The sequence below is a fragment of the Aulostomus chinensis genome, chromosome 13 (assembly GCF_037954235.1).
Source record: "Aulostomus chinensis isolate RoL2024-O1b breed Wild chromosome 13, RoL_Achi_v1.0, whole genome shotgun sequence".
Classification (NCBI taxonomy): Eukaryota; Metazoa; Chordata; class Actinopteri; order Syngnathiformes; family Aulostomidae; genus Aulostomus; species Aulostomus chinensis.
The window spans coordinates 25764995-25783458 of record NC_141332.1 but is presented as its reverse complement, the minus strand read 5'-3'; the positions used below and the strand labels follow the sequence as shown (position 1 = coordinate 25783458).

General features: G+C 44.3%; 2 protein-coding genes and 1 long non-coding RNA gene across 6 annotated transcripts in view; 1 reads left to right on the top strand and 2 right to left on the bottom strand.

Moving 5' to 3' along the window:
• The window catches only part of pcgf3 (polycomb group ring finger 3), a 59698-nt gene extending 52872 nt beyond the window's left edge, over positions 1 to 6826 (bottom strand). Inside the window, exon 1 of one of the 3 annotated variants that reach the window (XM_086222313.1) lies at positions 6582 to 6826. The gene's annotated coding sequence lies outside the window, so the exon portion shown is untranslated. Of the gene's footprint in view, positions 1 to 3488; positions 3623 to 6370; positions 6500 to 6581 lie in introns of those variants that run through there. The other 2 variants (XM_086222314.1, XM_086222312.1) reach the window with 2 other exon arrangements.
• On the top strand, positions 6300 to 15572 carry slc49a3 (solute carrier family 49 member 3). 2 transcript variants are annotated; one of them, XR_015118966.1, is made up of 10 exons: positions 6300 to 6778; positions 10055 to 10213; positions 10315 to 10531; positions 10779 to 10855; positions 11830 to 11967; positions 12375 to 12491; positions 12663 to 12815; positions 13006 to 13163; positions 13499 to 13598; positions 13905 to 14051. XR_015118966.1 is itself a non-coding variant. In XM_086222311.1 (10 exons), the coding sequence occupies exons 1-10, from the start codon at positions 6614 to 6616 to the stop codon at positions 14132 to 14134; spliced, it is 1518 nt and encodes a 505-aa protein (XP_086078437.1). In that variant the 5' UTR covers positions 6305 to 6613; the 3' UTR covers positions 14135 to 15572. The 2 variants fall into 2 exon arrangements, 1 of the variants encoding a protein (XP_086078437.1); XM_086222311.1 differs by having other exon boundaries at positions 6305 to 6778; positions 13495 to 13598; positions 13905 to 15572.
• Positions 8718 to 11826, bottom strand: LOC147251525 (uncharacterized). The gene is made up of 3 exons (XR_015118967.1): positions 11767 to 11826; positions 10161 to 10256; positions 8718 to 9131 (listed from the first exon to the last, which is right to left on the bottom strand). It is a non-coding gene; the product is annotated as an uncharacterized LOC147251525 (long non-coding RNA).
• Positions 15573 to 18464: the final 2892 nt, after the last annotated feature.

Genomic DNA, 18464 nt, shown 5'->3' with positions numbered 1-18464 from the left:
GTCTAAGCCCGGCCTACTGGCGATTGACAAAATTGTGAGTTCCAGTCCCATCACGATGGACGCTGGATTGGTGCCTCAACATTCTGAAGTTACAGTTCGGATAAAGAAATACAGTTTAAACAAAGGGGAATGTCCAACCTCAATCAGGTCCAGATATTTAAAAAAAAATCATTATGAAACGTTCAAAGAAACTTTTGAGGGAGAGAAAGTGAAACACCAAGAATGTTTGAAGCGTCTCCAAACTACAGCTTGATTTGTAGGCGTGGGATTGTCCACAGTTGCTCAGTAGCTCATTTAGAAGCCTGCCAGAGATCATTTCCTGTCCAAGAAGAAGACAAATGCATCTTCTAGCACTTAAGTCACTATTGAGTGTTTTCATTATCAAGCAGTCCTTAAGAAGCTGCATCCTGCTCAACTGGCCTCAAAGTTTTATCTGTCTGCCCTGCGGGACCATTAACATTGTTAAAAGGGATTGGAGATGCAGGTTCTTGTCTAATGGGTCCAGATAAGTGTCACTCTGATCATTTGTATTCATTATCCACAAATGAACAAGCCGGAATCTTTGCTGTAATGTTATTCAATTCCAGGTCAGGGGTCGGCGGTCCACAAATGCTGTGGGTAATTTAGGTTTTCCCTGTAAAGCAGCCGGATAGCTGATATGACAGATGACGCTTGGCAAGTATGTGTGGTCTTACGTAAGAGATGGATCATGTTGGGGACTCCAAATACAGATGGAGCGTCACTCAGCTGGCCAAGAACCATCAGTCAGACCAGTTTGTTTTCAAGGGAGCTCAGCGAGATCAGTTGATCACAAGACAAGTGATTTAGCTTTGACAGCAGCGGAGCGGAGCATCCGTTCAGGTATTTAAATTCTATTCTGGTGTCAGTCTGAGTTGTTTCCAGACTCAAGACTGTGTAGCACCCCCCCCCCCCCCCCCCAAGAAAACAAAAACACCAATGTCTACTTTTTCCATTGCTGTGATACTAAACATCACAGCGCGACGGGGCTGTTAAAACACACAGCATGCTGGGTTAAGTTTAGCGGCAGCAAGATTTAAGTCTACAAAAGCAGAGAAAACACTTGCAGTGTTTATACTGTCACAAAAAAAGTAACTCGGTGTGTTAAGAAGCAAAATTTAAGCTGAGAAAGTAACAACCGCCCTGTTAGAGCAGGTTATGGAGGTCCGGGTCAGCTACTGGAAGCTGCCAACATGCAGACCTGACTTCAGTTCAACAGGCCTGGAAGTCGATTCCAGGTAAAGCAGCACTTGCATCAAAATACACACTGATCCGGTGATCGACTGATCAAAAGAGACCTGGAAGTTGAGGTGATTAAACTGGGTTCTAGGGGCCACGCACTGATCAGTGCAGTCATTAAAAGGCTGTTTCTGTTCAGGTAGTTTGTGATCAGTACACATCTTTGTGAGCTTCTCCTCTCTATTGTGACCACTTGATGAACAAACCTCAGCTTGCGACGGGAAACTCAAGACTTTTCCACAGCAAATTCACTGGAACACGTTTGATCTGCGGTAAAAACACCAAGCCTGGACCACCATCGGCCGACGGCGCGGGAATGAATGCTGAACCCAGGAATACGCCAGCAGTATTGATGGTTGGTGCCCTCCTTTCAAACAGGTTCTTGGCTCCATGCATGGAAGGTCTGTGGTTCACACGATCTGAAGATACCTGAACCTCTAGTTATGTCGTATCAAATACATTTCTAAATACCACCATGAGTGAATTTTGAAGCATTTTGTCTTTTAAATGCAGGTTGCTAACAAGTGGCTAAAGGAGCCTTCAGATGTTGTGGTGGACATCAAACATCATCTCACCAAAACACAAGTATTGAGCAAGTAGTGGTCGCAATGAGGTTCTACGTCCTATCCTTGTATATATGTCATGGCTGCATTCTCAAACTAAGCAAAATTAAAAGTGTGGCATCCAGTTTACAACTAAAATCCTTGTGCTTGAAGAATGTTACACTTGAGAAAGTACAGCCTGTGTGTCTTTAACAACAAAGAACATGGCATGCAGGGTGACAAACTGTCAATAAATCAACTGTTCAATCAGCAGAAACCCACCCGGCAGCAGTTTAACGTGAATCCCATCAGTCATTTATCTAATAAAAATGACAAAACTATGATTCCAGCCCATAAAGACCTGCTGCTTGTCTCAGTTTTATATCACTATGAAAAAGTGTGTCTTCACATTTGGTACAAAACACACATTGACAACATCCAAATTGATGGCCATTTGAGAGACTGAATGGTTTATGATTAAAAAAAAAAATGTAATCTGAAGATGAACTGATGAAGCAGCATAGATTCTTCCTCCTGAGATTTCCGGCTTTCAATAATCTGCTGAGCGAAATATAAAAATAATCTCGAACCAGTTTGATATTCAGTTTATCCTTTGTAAGTGAAAAATGTCAAACATTTAGTGATTCTGGACTCTTAAAAATAAGGATTTGTTGCTTATTTAAGAGAGAAAGTGCCAAGTGTTTCAATAGACAAAATAGGAACTTTGAACGTGTCACATGGGGAACGTGCAATGAGCAAGTATCTTGATGTTTTGTAGACCAAACAACTGACCCATTGTGAAAATAATTGCCCAAATGAATTTCAGGGATGGTTTAAACCATATGGTCCTGGAAAAAGAACTGGAACTTTTCAACAACGTCTCCCTCAGTGTTGACTTAGACGCCAACATGGTGACCTGAAAATCCCTCAAAGCAGGGGGGCTGAGCTTCAGAATCCCTAACCTGAAAAGTTGAGCAGACCCCTGGATGTGAAATGACGACAGTGAGATGGACGCATGTGTGGAGGAGATATTCCAGCAGCACCCACCACCACCAGCACCACCATAAAACTGTACAGACTTGTTGCCCCCACCCACCCCCAATGTCACACAGGGCTGCTGCAGCAGACTGACGAGGGACCACATCCACCCTGAAGACTAAAATGCACCAACTTTCTGTCTTGATTTAATCCAAATGTAGACCCCCTCAGCAACACACGATGAACTTTGGACGGCAGGAGGAAGGGGTTAGTTAGCCTAATGGTGGACCACGAGATCCCCCCCCCCCCCCCAAAAAAAAAGAACATTCAGCTGAATGGGAGAGAACTGGTGCTTGACTGCGAGGAACAACAGCATTTAAACATGACGAGACAGGCGGAGAAGCGGCTGCCAGCGCCCGCTGCCCGGCACGGCTAACCGTGTGCATCCCGGCCACCACGAAACCCGCCTTTCCACTGTACTTCTCCGCTTAAAAGACCTGTCCTTCCCCGGTGTGCAACTGCAGGGCCCGGCGCCGCCATACACCACCACACAGACACATAAAACAACACGTATGGCATGCCCCGTAGCACCAAGCGGAAAGAGACATGCGAAAAATGAGGAGGAGGGGGCTCAAACCGGGACGGTAAACCGGCGATAGATCTGTCGAGGACGGACACATGCAGGGAAGAAGTCCACCAAGACCTACTAACCTGTTTGGGAGCAGCACGGTCCGCTGGATATTGGGTTGAATCCGAGTTAAATCCACTATCAGTAAAACAAAGAGGCGAAAATGACCGAGCGGCTGCGGAACAGGCCGAAACAGCACTCCTGGAGCAGTGCGACGCATGCGCACTGCGCAGCCGGAGGTGGAGGACAAGGGGAGGGGAGGGGAGGGGGTTGGATGAGTGCAACTAATTTTCAAAATTGATCCGTGCTGAGTGTGTCATTTATTATTAATTTGGAGGAAATAAAAGTCTCCACTTGATGGCCATTGTATTCCGTGTGACTCAAACTCAAGCTATGCTACAGACAGCTCAATAAATAAATAGGCAAATAAAGCCTGAGCACCAACAAACCAAAACTAGAAGAGTGATTCTCACTACCAGTCATGGCCCAAACTCGACAAAAGCTCCTGAACCTCACCAATATGATGACTTCTGCAGAAGGCGTGCTCATCTTTCCTAATCACTACAATTCACTCTGCTAAGCTAGCTAGCAGTCTGCAGGTCTCTGAAGGTCTCGGCTCCCTACGGCAGCACAGAGGGGAGAAGGCTATTGTCCAGTTCTGCAGAGAATGGACTTGAATGTTTCTTTAAGTGGACATAAAGACATTGAAACAAGAAGTGATCACACAGCTCCTCCACCCACAGCCCGACATCTGCAGACCCTCAGACTTTTCAATCAATGCACCACCCACGCCACACTGCAGTCACTAAATGAAAACCCACCGCAAGAGTCACCGGCAGGGGTCAAGACTTGTTGTTGTTGTTTTTTTTAAATCAAAAAGTTGGGATCCAGTCATCAAAGTCTATTCAAGTGCAAGGTGTGAGACCGCTGAAGAGCTGGATTTGAAGCCAAGATCAACAACAAATAAGCCCTGGGTACACTTTTAAGTCCAAATATGACACTGACAAAGCTTTCATTGTAACATTTTCTTCATTGGGATTTATGAAAAAAAAAAAGCACATATTTATCGGTTCAACGCAGGTGGAATAACAGCGGGGAGGGGTTTGAATTGTGACCCAGTTAAAGGACATCTGTGGTCAAACTTATGATGGAAAGGCTGACTAAAAATCAAGAGTCTTCAGTTTCACTTCCTGGAGAAATAACAGCAGATGCAACAGGCAGGAGGAGTGTCAGAGTCAGAGAGCCTGAAGAAGACAAGAGCTCACTCTCCATCACAGCTACAACAAAGACAAACGCAGCGGCATAGCATTCCGCCGGAATCATTTGTTCATCCAAGGACAGATCCCGGCACGCAAACTGGCAACAGGGAAGTAAAAGGAAGCGCAAAATCGCAGCCAACAGATGGAACCAAACACAACAGGGATTGTTGATGAAGAACACGACACATCAAGACAGCCATGCTGGAACAATTATCCTCCCGTATGTAATTAGCATGGTGCTGCAAAGTCAAGATGCGCAGAGATTTCACAGACTTCAATTACAAACACACACACACACACAAACACAGGATTCTGTCACGTTCCAAACCAAGAATAGTTTGATTGTGGGGGGGAAAGGCTCGTCGTGTGAGAAAGCTGCTGAGGTATTGTTAATAAAACAACAGCAGGTGCACGACGTACAACTGCTCTGCTCCTCTGTTCACTGCTTCATTAACAAAGATGACAAGTCAGTGGCAAACGGGTGAGTCCTCAGTTTGATCTTTCTAAGATGCATTCAGCAGCTGCTGCTGATGCTGTCGGTGATACAAAAATAAGATAAACACTGATGTTGATGACATGAAAATGACACTGCTGTGTTATCGTCAAACCACTCTATTAGTGGAAATACACTCTAAAGGTATTTGTCCAAAATGGTGTTTGATGTGTTCCTGTGTTTATATTTTCTGAACTGCGGAAATACTTTCCTTCGAACTACTATCACATCATTACACAGAATTACTGGTGTGTAACAAACACAACTTCCCCTCTTTATAAACAGACATATTGGACCAAGCGCTTATTCAACTTGTGAAGGTAATCTTACTGCTTCATTATGGTTTTATTTGTTTGGCATCACATGTTTTGGAGGTTCAAACCTCAACGTGACTTGAGGTAAAATAAAAGTCAATAATAGTCGAGTATGAACACTTTCAGAGGCAATGTTGTAAAATACTCATTATTAATCCACTCAGGGACAGAGCAGTCAGCTGATTGACACGAGGAGGTCGTTTATGTCATGTGCATTAAAATCAATCTAAACAGAAGTGTCTTGGATGTACTTTTACTCTTTCACTCAAATCTGTATTTGTTACTGTTTCTTTCAGTCCACGTTTTGTAAGTGGAACGAGGCCACACTTGCAATTATTTTCTTTTATGCCATGAGGACAAAAAGCCACGTAACGGCTCAGGCGTGGGGACGGACAATGAGGACTGACGTGAACGCGGTCTCCCACAAAGACACGATGCATTCATGGAGGAATCAGACCTTGAATGAAGCTGATAAACTGATCCACAATGGGTTCTTCCGCTCACCAAGACATTTTCACCTTAAACTAGTTTGTTCACCTTTTCAAGCTGCCATCCATGCATCACGAACCGCTTGTGTATTTCTCTAAGTTTAACTAGGTATGCGTTGTACCTACTCATTTGTAAAGGCGTATAGATTTGGTGTCATTGTCTGTGGCTGCATGCGAGTAAACAACCCACATCTCATAATTCAAAAATAAACTAAACGCAATGAAGCCCAATATAAGGAGCAACAGCAGTGTTTGACAAGTTGCTGTCTTCTGCTGGCTGAATGTCTGTGTCTTCTATTGTTGTTGTGTATTACACGGACCGAGTTATCCATCTTTGGAGTAGAAGATCTTTGATACAGTAACTCATGTCACTCCCGGAAGCCGAGCCAATGTTCCTGAATGTTCCCCTACCTCAATCATGAAGCGATGTTTTCCCGATTTTCCAGCCTTCTGTCTGCTTTCCTCTCGTTCGTAAATGAGTTAAGTTACTTTTTAACCCAACAGAAGATAAGACAATGGAGGTTGTACTTCAAACGGGACATAACGATTTAAAGATACCATAACAGCTTTCCAGTGTTCCGAGTACTTGTACAGTGTTAGCTAACACTGCTAGCTAGCTTACCCCGGTAAAGTTCCCCGGTGCCGGTACTCCCAATGGATGATGATGGCGAACTTTCTCCAGAGGTTCACACCGAGGAGTCTGATCTAGAACCGAGAGGACATGACCCGGAGCTGAAGAGGCTAGTGGGTTTTAAAGTGTACAAGAGGAGGTGGTTCGTTCTGCTGGTGCTGTGTCTGCTCAACTGCTCCAACGCGACGGTGAGTTCGACCCCGCCGCTACCGTTGATGCTGCGTCCTTCTCCCTCTCCGTACACCAGCGGGACTGCGATGCACCGACATGGAGAATTTTACTGTATTTTTTCCATTTTATGAATCGTATTTTATTTATAAAAAACATCTGGATAGCTATACGATACATAATTACAAGTTAAATAATTAGAATTAAATGTATTTCTAAAGTTGTTTTTTTTTACTTGTCAATTAACGTTAAATTGCAAAAAAAAAAAGAAAAAAAAAAGACATTCACTCATTCAATTAAGATCAGCGTTTGTCTTAATAAAACAAAAGACAGTGAATATAAGGGAAAGCATTTCCAACATGGGGTCCGGGACCCATCAAGTGGTTCCTGTGGCAGTTAGACAGCCAATCGCAAATATTTACAGATGTTGATACTCTCTGTAGAAAAACAAGTCAACATGATATTCATATTTTGTACTCACTGAAAAATACTTGTAAATGTGACTTCTGGGCTTTTCCAACAGTTTTGTTCATCAGACTGATATGACCAATATCTGCAATACTGTGCATCTGGAGGTGGAGGTGGAAGGGGGGTGTGTGTGGGCGGCGGGGGGGGGGGGGGGGGGATCCTAAGGTCAAGGATCCCTATATGAGGGTTCAATCATGTGTGGCATGTGGACCAATCAGAACTCACGTTTCACAAGCCAAAGGTTGTACAGCAGCAGATGATGGTCACGCAAGCAGACTTATCAGTGGCTGACAACTGAATTCTTCTCACAGGAAGAGGAATCTGTGGAGCTGCACGGACGAGTCCAGCTGGGATCAGATCTCTCAGGACTCGTCCTGAGCAGGGTCTCTGCCTCTTTATCTACTAAATCTGTGTGGTCTTTATTTTTTTTACATGAAAGCTGACATGTTCATTATTCCCTTTGGCGACACCTACCTGCTCTTTTCTTACGTCTCTGAAATCGTTTCAAGTGTGCAATAACTGAGGTGGCTGAGAAGCGTGGATGACATGTTGACCCGTCGTGTTTGGTGGAACTTGATCTTATTCCCCCGTGGATAACGAGGAGTGTGGCAAGCTCGTCGTAGTCGTGCAAACTGGGCCCCTCCCTCAGTCATTCCCATCCCTCGTGGGACTCGTCCTCTCTATGGGAGCTTTTGTCACGGACGGGGCGGCGTTCCCGCTCACAAAAGAGGCTCAGCTGGCAGAGTCATTCATGATGAGGCAGAAAACCGGTGACGAGCCAGTTAGACGTCAATCTGTGTGACGTTAGTGGGGAGTTCAGGGTGGGAGGTTGACTGTTTCTGTAAATTGATTTAGCGTGCGTTTCAGAGGGTCCGTCTTCTTGAAGCAGATAAAAATGTGGGGAAACACACCATTATCCTAAATACTGACGTACCGTTTCCCTTGGAGGTGGCTCAGAATTTTTTTGTTTTAAAGTTTATTATAATTCATAGCAATAACAATGCGAAAATAGCACCATAAATGAAATCCCCCCAAAAAAATCATACAATCCATGATAACAGACACTGATGAAGCTGGCTGATAACTGAACTATGTTTATTTTTATACCTGAACCAAATTCAAACAAATAAAGTGAAAATCAATACCACTACTCACAGAATTCATAATCTAACCCTCAGCTGAGCAAAAATGAGATGCTAATTGCAGGTTCACATGTTTGCTGAAATTGTTTTGCATTATTCTGACTTGGACCAACTACAAAGGTTGAGGCCAGCGAGAGTTTTCTATCCCCTGGTGTTTAGAAGAAGGCCAGCCGCTGGGAGAGAAATCAATGGACCATGGCAGGATGTGGAGACAAAATATTGAACTGAAGAAAGTGAATCTGAGCATTTATTCCTCTCAATTCCTGCGAAAAGGATCCCTGAATACACAACATGTTTGACGCCATCTACAAACCAATCAAAGTCAAGTTCATGGAGATGCAGCCCACTTTAAACACAACAGACGTCCACCTGCAAACTCAAATGAAACTAAACACCTGGAAGTTGTCCAGTGAGGTAACGTGGTGAATGTTGAAGCCACGATGTACTTTGTTTTGTCAAAAGCAGAGCAGTACTGGAGGAGGGAGACGGTTCCACCTTCTAGACTGGTAGACAAACACAGACAGGATTGTCTCGTCCAGTAGAGGACAGAGCTGACACTGTGAGTCCGAATCAGCTGACCAGCTTCCTTGAAGTCTGCATACATCATCTTCATTGTGTGTGTTGAGGTTGGACTCCCGCGGTGGGATTGCTGTGTTTGTGTTTCAGTCTTGTTGGATGCCGTTTTCCACCTAAACACTCCGGTTGTGAGAGTTCTCTGGTTCGTGAGTCCCGAGGTCTTTCCCTCTCAAGGTGTTGGATTCATCTACGGGCAAATTCCATATCTGTATTTGGGTGTTCATTTTGAGCACCAAATAAATCACTTTATGGCAGGAAATTGGAGATTGCAGCATTAAGCACGTCAGTAACCTGGTTCCTGTAAAACCCAGTTAGCATTTAGAATTTCCGTAAGAGGATTTTCTTTATTGTTCTGGAGTGAATGAGCAGCTTGTTCTTTCTTACGTTCTGGGCGTATCTGATTAACCTTGACTTTGGGTTTCTATACTGATCATGAGTCTATTTCCCAGTACTGCCGTACATGAACCATTGCAATGTCTTTGTGATGCAATGCAATGGCGCAGAGTCCTGGAGAGATGGAGCGATGCTGACTAGGTTTACGTCTTGTCAACTTGACCATCAAGAGGGTGACTAGATCCTAGTGCGAGGCATTAAAGCCACTCAAGGAGGCTCCTGCTCTTGTAAAGAATAAAAATCTGGACAAAGATATTGGGTGTCTCATTGGCAAGTAAATATATTCACTGGTTTTTATATTTGTTCTTTAATTGGCCCCAAGAGCTCTCGTATTGATTTACACACCACAGGACCACATTGAAGAAACCCATTCATTTGATGAAATACATAGTTTAATGGTGTTTTAGTTCGATTACTGGGGTCTCAACGATGAGACACTTCTATTAATAAGTCTATTAACGTACAAATTCACTCGCTTAGCCATTTGTTTTCTTTTTGCCAGCGTTCCTCTCTGGCTTTGGCAGCAGTGGTGTTGCTCTGAGCCTGTATAATAGATTTCTGCTCCTCATATTTGTTAAGGATTATTTCTTTATTGGGGCAGCGTGATGTCACCGTTCCTTCTTTACTTTAGTCTCTACAATATACTTTTTTTTTTTAACTTTAGCAGCATTGAGTTCTCACATTTTTTTTAATGAAACGTGTCATGTGTCTTTCCAGCTATGGCTGACCTTCGCTCCAGTCGCAGACCAGTCTGCCCGGTACCTGAAGGTCTCTTTGGAGCAAATCAACTGGTTATCGTTGGTGTACATGGTGGTGGCCATACCTCTCAGCTTTGGGACCACGTGGATGCTGGACAGCCTGGGGCTACGGATCACGGTACAGGCCGCTCTCAGGAGGCGAGCTAGCTAGCGGTTGATTCCTGTAGGGTCAGAGGTTTTAGTTACAGTATCATGGTCCTGACTCTCTTGGCTTTGCAGCTGGTTTTGGGCTCGTGGTTGAACATGTTTGGAGCCATCACACGCTTAATTGGGACTCCGCCAGGTATTCCGTTTGAAATCCAGTACGAAGCAGTTTTGTTTGGTCAGACCATAGCAGCGCTGGCCCAGCCGCTCATCATTTTCACGCCGACCAAGCTGGCAGCTCTCTGGTTCCCTGAACACCAGCGCGCCACGGCCAATACCATCGCCTCCATGTGTGAGTGATTTCCTGTTAATTATCACTGGCAGGATGAGAAGCATCCACAGATCAACTAGGATCCGACAAGTTGAATGGTTCTAACTCTACTCTAGAACTGAGCAGGGATAGGATTCACCAGGAAGATCTCCTTTTATTTTAAAGCTAAGCTGAGACAACCGAAACAGGGAACTGAAAGTGTAGTCCAACTGCATTTATCCAGGAACTAGAACAGCCCTTAGTTGCATTTCTCTTTTTCTTTCCGCAGCCAATCCTCTTGGCGTCCTCCTCGCCAACATCATCTCACCCGTGTTTGCTGAAACGTCACAACAAATCCCCGCCTTGGTGAGTTGAGCTGAGAATCTTTCAGACAGCATTTGCCCTTCACGTCCGTCAATGGGTGACAGTTTCTATGAACTGTTGCTTGTCTCGTCAAGGCAACATCCCAGGTGTTTGCATGCTACCTGGTCAGCAAAACACAGCTGCCAGACCAAGTTTTCAACTAGCAGATGATGAAGTTCAAAGATGTTAAATGCTCACGGGAGGACTGAAGATTTGATTACTAATTGTCAGGTGGGCACAAACATGAAATGTTGCCCAGTTTCTGTGTGTACACAGGCAGCTTTTAAGATAATTTTGGAGTTTTCCTGCCCTCAAGTGGCCAAAAAGTAGACTGTTGCAGCTTTAATGAGATGAGATGTATTTGTATGAGAGGGAGAGACTTTCTGGATCAGGGATCTGCAGTCCCAGCCTGAGGCTCACTGAAGGTTCTGACGCTTTAGCTGACTGGTGATTGCAGAGGCTTGTCGTCGTCGGAGGGATGCAGGTTCTGAGCCAGGAGGCAGTCCAGTATGACTGAAAAGGGTTTTTTAGAACTTTATAAACCAGGTTATGTCAGATGCACACGTCCAAATAGCCACACATCTCATCATCCACAGCTAGGGCTTATAGATTTGTCCCTAGAGATCTGAGGCTCCAACATGGTGGGGGGTAAAAAGTTTAATATTTTAAAATATTATTCAAATTCCCCGATCAAGGTTTGTGCACCTTCACCATACGAAAATCACACCTGATGAATCTGACCAGAGGGGCCTTCTGCCTTGTTTTTGTATCTGATGTGAAATACCTTCTGAAGGTAAACGTGTCAAACAAATGCACGGTTTGACGTGTCTCACCTGGAATCAGACGACGCCAAGAGCACTGTAGGACTGACCTGCAGCAGCGGAGGCTGGGGCACTGACAGCACGCCTTCTCACCTGCTCGTGGAGATGAACAGTCTCTGTTCCAGGTGCTAACCAGCATTTCTTGACCTCCTCTAGCTGTTCGCGTATGCGATCCCAGCATGCTTCATCTGTCTCCTAGCAACAGTCGGGATACGGAGCAGCGCCCCGCTCACACCGCCATCGGCTAGTGCAGAGCTCTCCAGCTCGGAGCCCTTCGTCCAGGGCATCAAACTGGTGAGGACACAAGGAAGGAAGGACAAGAATAATAAAAATGCTAAACTAACATCAGCCGAGAAACCTGAGACTTCAATGCTTTTGTTGATGTTTCACTTAGTTTTGTTGTCAACAGAGGTTTCCACCTTAAATGCTCATGTGTGCAGCTGCTGCTGCTGTTGCTTGAACAAGCTGCAGACACGCCATAATCCCCAAATTTCCTCTCGCCCACGTGTGCCTGTTAGCACCGTAATTTGGCCATGATTGATTTTGCAGCCGAACCTTCATGATCTTCAGCATCTGCGCGGAGTGGAGGTCGTTTCTAAATTTCAGACCAACAACATTATAGAGGAGCCCCACAGTCTTTTCATTAACCTGCTGAATGTCACTGGAAGTGTTTTCTTCCCATGACGATGTTTCTCGTGCAGTTACTGAAAAACAAAGCCTACCTCATCCTGCTGCTGTGCTTCGGCTCGGGCATGGCCGTCTTCACCTGCTTCTCCACTCTGCTGGAGCAGATCCTGTGCGTGCGAGGATACACCAACGTAAGGACACTGGGAGGCGGTACAGTGAATCCCATCATGATCATAAACTGAACTACAGAAGTGTAGAAATAGGGAAAGATCAATAAATAGATGGAATATGAATTCCTTACAGTTAACACTTGCTGCTGTACTGTTAAGATGCACTGAACCCCTCTGATCTCACGGCTGCAGGACTTTGTCGGCTTGTGTGGCGCTCTCTTCATCGTATTTGGTATCGTGGGCGCCGGCGTGCTGGGCGTCTATGTTGATAAAACCAAGAAGTTCATGGAAGCCACGAAGATCAACTTCAGCTTGACTGCGCTGGCGTGCATCGCCTTCTCAGTGGTGAGGTCATTTGATGTGATTGTGTTGGATTATTATCTGCATTTTGAAGTGTTCCATCACGTTATCACAGGCACCACTTGTAGTCCACGTGTCTTTTTTTTAGTGGCAAGCCGTTCTCTGATGAAAGCAGGAATGTCCTTTTCATTTGGATTTTCTGTCTCTGAAGCTTTGGCATCTCTGATCTTCTCAGGTGTCCCTCATGTATCAGCAGAAAGTCGCCATGGCGGCTGTTTGCTCTCTCTTTGGCTTTTTTGGCTTCTCCATCTACCCAATTGCCATGGAGCTGTCGGTGGAGTGCTCATATCCGGTTGGTGAGGCAACATCAGCCGGACTCATCTTCGTATCGGGGTGACACTCTGTTTTCTTACTTTATGAAACAAATTGAGATTTTGTAAATGGAAATCAGTTTCACCCAGATTTCCTACTTCTACACATTAGAATAAAGTAAATGAGGATTTGCAGCTCAGACGACACGACACTGAAGTACAGAAGAAAAAAAGCCTCTTATTTGTAGATGGCTAAAAAAAAACAATCCAATTCTGTCTAATTTCACTGGTTTTACTATTTTAATCAGGATATTTCAGATAAACCCTTTTCAGTCCCGGGACTGGAAAAACAACCCTGCTAGAACAATGAAGTCACTCTTCTTCTCCACGTTAATCCCGGTTTTGTCTTCCAGACAGATTCAGTCTGTCCTCTACATCCTCCTCCTCCAAGCTTTGACAACACCGCTGGCCGACTCCCCTCTGTCCACCTGCGGGGACGCCGTCCTGAGCTGGAAGGGTAGGTGGCACCACTGGCTACTCAAGATGGAGGAGTCACGATCTGTTTGGCCTTTTGGTTTGTGTTGGTTTAAAGCAACGCAAACTTGACACGTCAATTGTGACCATGAATGAGGCTTTTAATATTACAGTAAATGTGATGTATTCACCACTAGCATTTATGTTCAGAAATTCAGTGTTGACAATGTAAACTAGCAGATTTTGAATAACGTGAAGCAGCTTCAACATGAAAACCCTCAGCTCCTTCTTAAACTTGCATGTTTGGATGAGGGGTTTGGTTTTGATTGTGTGGTTCTCACCTCTTCAGTGCCCATGATGGTGATGGCCGGACTCTGCAGCCTGTTCACCTGCTGCTTCGTTATTTTCTTCCACACGAGATACAGACGACTGGAGGCAGAGGAGGCGGCCACTCATGGGACCAGACGAAGCTACGGCTCCGCCGCTGCCGCCGAGCACACAGACGAGTGTGGAGACGTGAACCTGCTGGTGGAAGACAAAGGAATCAGTGTTTCTGAGCAGACTGCAGTTCATGAATGAAATCATGTTTTATAAAAAGACATTTACTAACATGTCGATGTAATCTGAAAAACATAAAAAGGCACATCCACAGCAGGGGGAAACTCAGCAGGATGGTCTCATCCTTCCAGTAATGCACTGAAAACAAAGCCGTGCGGTGACAGAGAGGTTGGGATTTTACACTAAAGGTAGATAACCACTCGGTTTGAAACTCCAAGATGGCTGGGAAATGAGTTCCCGGAGTGGATGTGCACATGTAACTTTGCTGTGTTGCTTACCAGCTGGTCATTGATCAGAGGAGGAGAGACGATGCAGCCTGTGGCCAAACTTCTGTGGAAACTTGCAGATCCCAGAACAGCTCCACAACTCAGAACTGAGCTTTTACCTCCCGTTGCTGTGCTGTGAAGTTGGGCACACAGCTGTCTGGTTTAAAATTTACAGACTGAATTCCATTGGGACTACAGAGTATTGATCCAGCGAACTGGTGCCAAATTTTAGTACCTGACAGAAGATCTGCGTGTGAGGGCAAACGTCAGAGAAAGAGACGTCGCTTCAGCAGCATGTTCCAGGCCAACGCTCAGTCAGGGCGATGGCGAGCGCCAACTGTTAGTCTATGCAACTCCAAAAACTTGAGTATCAAAAAAGTGCCCTTTGGTACTTATACCTAATTCCACGTAATATTACCAGTACTGATACTGGTTTAATGGGACCGTTACCTCAAATGACTCGGCAGAGAAGATTTTTCATTGTGACCACTACAACATTTTGAGGTGCCTGATGTGGATCTGTTGTTGCACAAATCTTCTAGAAATAGATTTAAAAACACTTTGAATGGTGCTCTTAAATAATTTAGCCTTTTTAAAAAAAAAAAAAAAAAAAAAAATTCTGCACATTCCTTCAACTGACTGTGAAAAAAAGTCTTCTGACTGCTAGAAGTCCAAATAAGCCCGACTGATACTGGATGTCAGTGACTGAAGTTGACGCCCATCCTTGAGGGGAAAAAAAAAATGGATGTCTCTTTTTTTTTATATATTAAGTAAAAGTACACAACAGTATTCAGTCAGTCATGAAAAATCCGTGGAATTTCAAAGAAGCTCTTTCCAGGCGGGAAAAGTTCACAAATCGTTGCACCGATTTTAGACAGAGACGTCTCTCAGTTCATGCTGATGTACTCTAAAATGTGTTTGTTGGATCGAATGATGTACAGTCATTGATATTAATTATAAAGTCTGGGAATTTTATCAATATTTCATATTAATAATGCGTATATAACTGATCAGATTTATATTAACATCAGTTCCATCCATGTTTGAACTCAGCCTGCTAAACTAATCAAAGGTCGTACAAGGAATGAATTGCGATGTATTGCCGAGATCGTGTATGTGACTTGATTTTTTTCTAAATTTGTACTGACATTTTTCATGTGATTGCAACATGTGGTCAAATTAAAACTTTTCAACTCCGAGTCTGTTCATTACGCTCTTGAGAGTTGGGAGAGAACGTAACATTCCATCTTATTATTTGAATAATAATGACATCACCAAAATCTGTCAATGGATAATTCTTTCAATCCATTCCAATTCTTTTGGATGTTAAAAAGGTGCATCAGACTTAAAGGGACAGTTCAGATTCATTGAATTGAGTGTTAATTTCAAGATTGTGTCAGAGCTGGCGTGCGTCAACTGGATTACTGATGTGGAGTCGCAAGGTCACGTCACCTGGAAGCTCCTGGAGGGAAAAGAATGAGTACCGTATTTTCCGCACTATAAGGCGCACCCTCAATGAATGGCCTATTTTAAAACCCTTTCCACATAGATGGCGCACCGCATTATAAGGCGCATAGAATCTAAACGACTGTAGTGGCTGGGGTTGCGTTATGCATCCACTAGATGGAGCTGCGCTAAAGGGAACGTCAACAAAACAGTCAGATAAGCCAGTCGGTCAAACTTTATTCGTAGAATACAATCCAACGTTCTGACAACTCCGTTCACTCCCAAAACAAGATAGTGTATTCACATACGGGGAGGGGAACTTTTCCCTGATTCAGTAAACACGTAAAAGAAACAGTAAATCAAACGCTAGTGCAATCACAATGTAGTAACTCTCGAAATAGTGCAAATAACAATATCTAAATAACTCAACGTTGTCCAAACGTTAATGTCCATATTCACAATATCTCCCAAGCCTCGTTCAGTAGTAAACACGTGAAAGAAACACGTAAAGCTCACTCTTTCAGTTCATTCCTCATCCACGAATCCATCGAATTCTTCCTCTTCAGTGTCCGAGTTGAACAGTTGGGCGAGTACGGCATCCAACGTGCCCGGATCCGTCTCGTCAAAGTCGTCATTATCCGAGTCAGTGTTGCCGTTGTTGTCTGGCAGTTCAGTGACGATACCGTTCTTACCGCGACGCCCCCTGACTACGGTAGCCATAATGAACCAATATTGATCCACACAAGGCGCATCGGATTATAAGGCGCACTGTCGGTTTTTGAGAAAATTCAAGGTTTTGGGGTGCGCCTTATAGTGCGGAAAATACGGTACTTGTCATTCAAATGTTCATTTAAAACATTTTTAAAAGTTTAATTAAGAGAGTTTTGTTCTTTTTTTCCCAATCTAGCATATCTGCTTTGTCAGCGGGAATGTCAATAATCCAATATCCCTTAATGTTTGATCAGTGTGATTGGTTGTCTTGAGTCTCGGCCCTCAGTTTCCATCTCCCGGCTCAATATCTGGATTTAGAGTACGACCCACACTGAATATAGTAGAACAGTATGTTTTTATGAATCTATATTTCATTAAAAAGAACCAAACTGACAGTATTTGAACATTTTTCTGTTCTGTTTGTGGTGCTCAGCTCTGGAACCCCTGGTAATTTCCCTCCACCCACCAGCCAGCCTACTTGAGCACCGCTGTGGAGAACAAAGGATGTTAGACACAGGAAGTGTTTTCACCACATAAATCGTCTGAGCTGAGTGAAAATCTGATTTGAGGATTTGTAAAAACATGAGACGTAGGACTTAAGAATGACAAATATTCATAGATTCATTTCATCTGGATTTTTTAATGAGGGAGAAGAAACTAGTGACGTTCGAAACGTTGTCAGTGTAGTAATTGTTACCAGGGTTGATAAACGTTTTTTTTTCCAATAAATCATCATAACATAACTATCAACACCTGAATAAAAATAAGTAAATGTCTAAATTTATCAGCGTAGCAACTTTTTTACTCAATTGAGTACAAACTATGTGGTTTGATCAAAAGGTAAACATGAAAGGATCTCTCTCTCTCTCTCTCTCTACACACGGGGTTAATTTGAGGATCCTGCCCAACAAGATCAGGCACCTCTGAATTTTGGCCTCCCTGCATTCCCGTACTTATTGGGGAAGATCCGGTATCTCATCTATTAAAAAATAATAATTATATACACGCACACATACAAATACAACGTTTTGAACGGTTTAAATTAAAATAATGTGCATACAAATCCTAAGTATTTCATGTTTATTAAGATTTAATGTCATTTGAAAGAGTCGGAGATCTGTTGATGCACTGATGCCAACAAAGCACGCGCCTGACGCAGAAAAAACAAAAATACCTTTTGAAATTCGCCGCATGAGGAGCAAGAAGAGAGGAAGAAAAAAAACGGTTACTATTTCAACGCCGACATGTCAAAATACGGTTAAATTTGCGGTCTTTTCTTTTTCAAAAAGCAGGAAGAGTTGCGTGACACTTCAAAACCAGTCAGAAAAGCCTCCACAAGCGGCGACGAGGGCAGCGGTCATGAGGCTAGCGCCGCGACAGCTAGCCAGGTTCACCTACAACTAGCCAAGCCGAGGCAGGAGGCTAGCGCCGCTACAGCTAGCCAGGTTCACCTACAACTAGCCAAGCCGAGGCAGGAGGCTAGCGCCGCTACAGCTAGCCAGGTTGACCGACTACCGCTAGCCAAGCCGGGGCAGGAGGCTGGCAGCTTGGCAGCAGCTGGTCAGGTTCACCGCCAGGAGGAGCAGGAGCCAGCTCCAGCGCTCGCAGTCAGCCAGGTGGACCAGAAACAGGCGGGTAGCCTGGCATCAGCCAGACCGCTACAGCAGCCGGGGCAAAGAGGCGGGAACTGCATCATCAGCTGGTTTACAGCAGGATTCAGGAAGAGAGGAGAGCGCGTTGAGCGGAGAAGAGTGTGGGACGTCCAGTGACAGGTCAGGGATGGGATGGGATGGGATAATCTCTAAAATACCGTAATAATTACGGACGATGTGTGATTTATTGTGAGCTCTTGTTTTACAAGTTGGACCTGTTGAGAAATGAATTGCGAACTATAGACTGTAAGTCCCACCTGTGGGGATTCGCCTGTG

Excerpts from the sequence above, each read along its gene's own strand:
- slc49a3 (XM_086222311.1), top strand. The coding sequence starts at position 6,614 with ATGGATGATGATGGCGAACTTTCTCCAGAGGTTCACACCGAGGAGTCT. Across the intron at positions 10,214-10,314 it reads GCCTGGGGCTACGGATCACG|CTGGTTTTGGGCTCGTGGTT; the intron begins GTACAGGCCGCT and ends TTGGCTTTGCAG. Across the intron at positions 12,492-12,662 it reads GCGTGCGAGGATACACCAAC|GACTTTGTCGGCTTGTGTGG; the intron begins GTAAGGACACTG and ends TCACGGCTGCAG.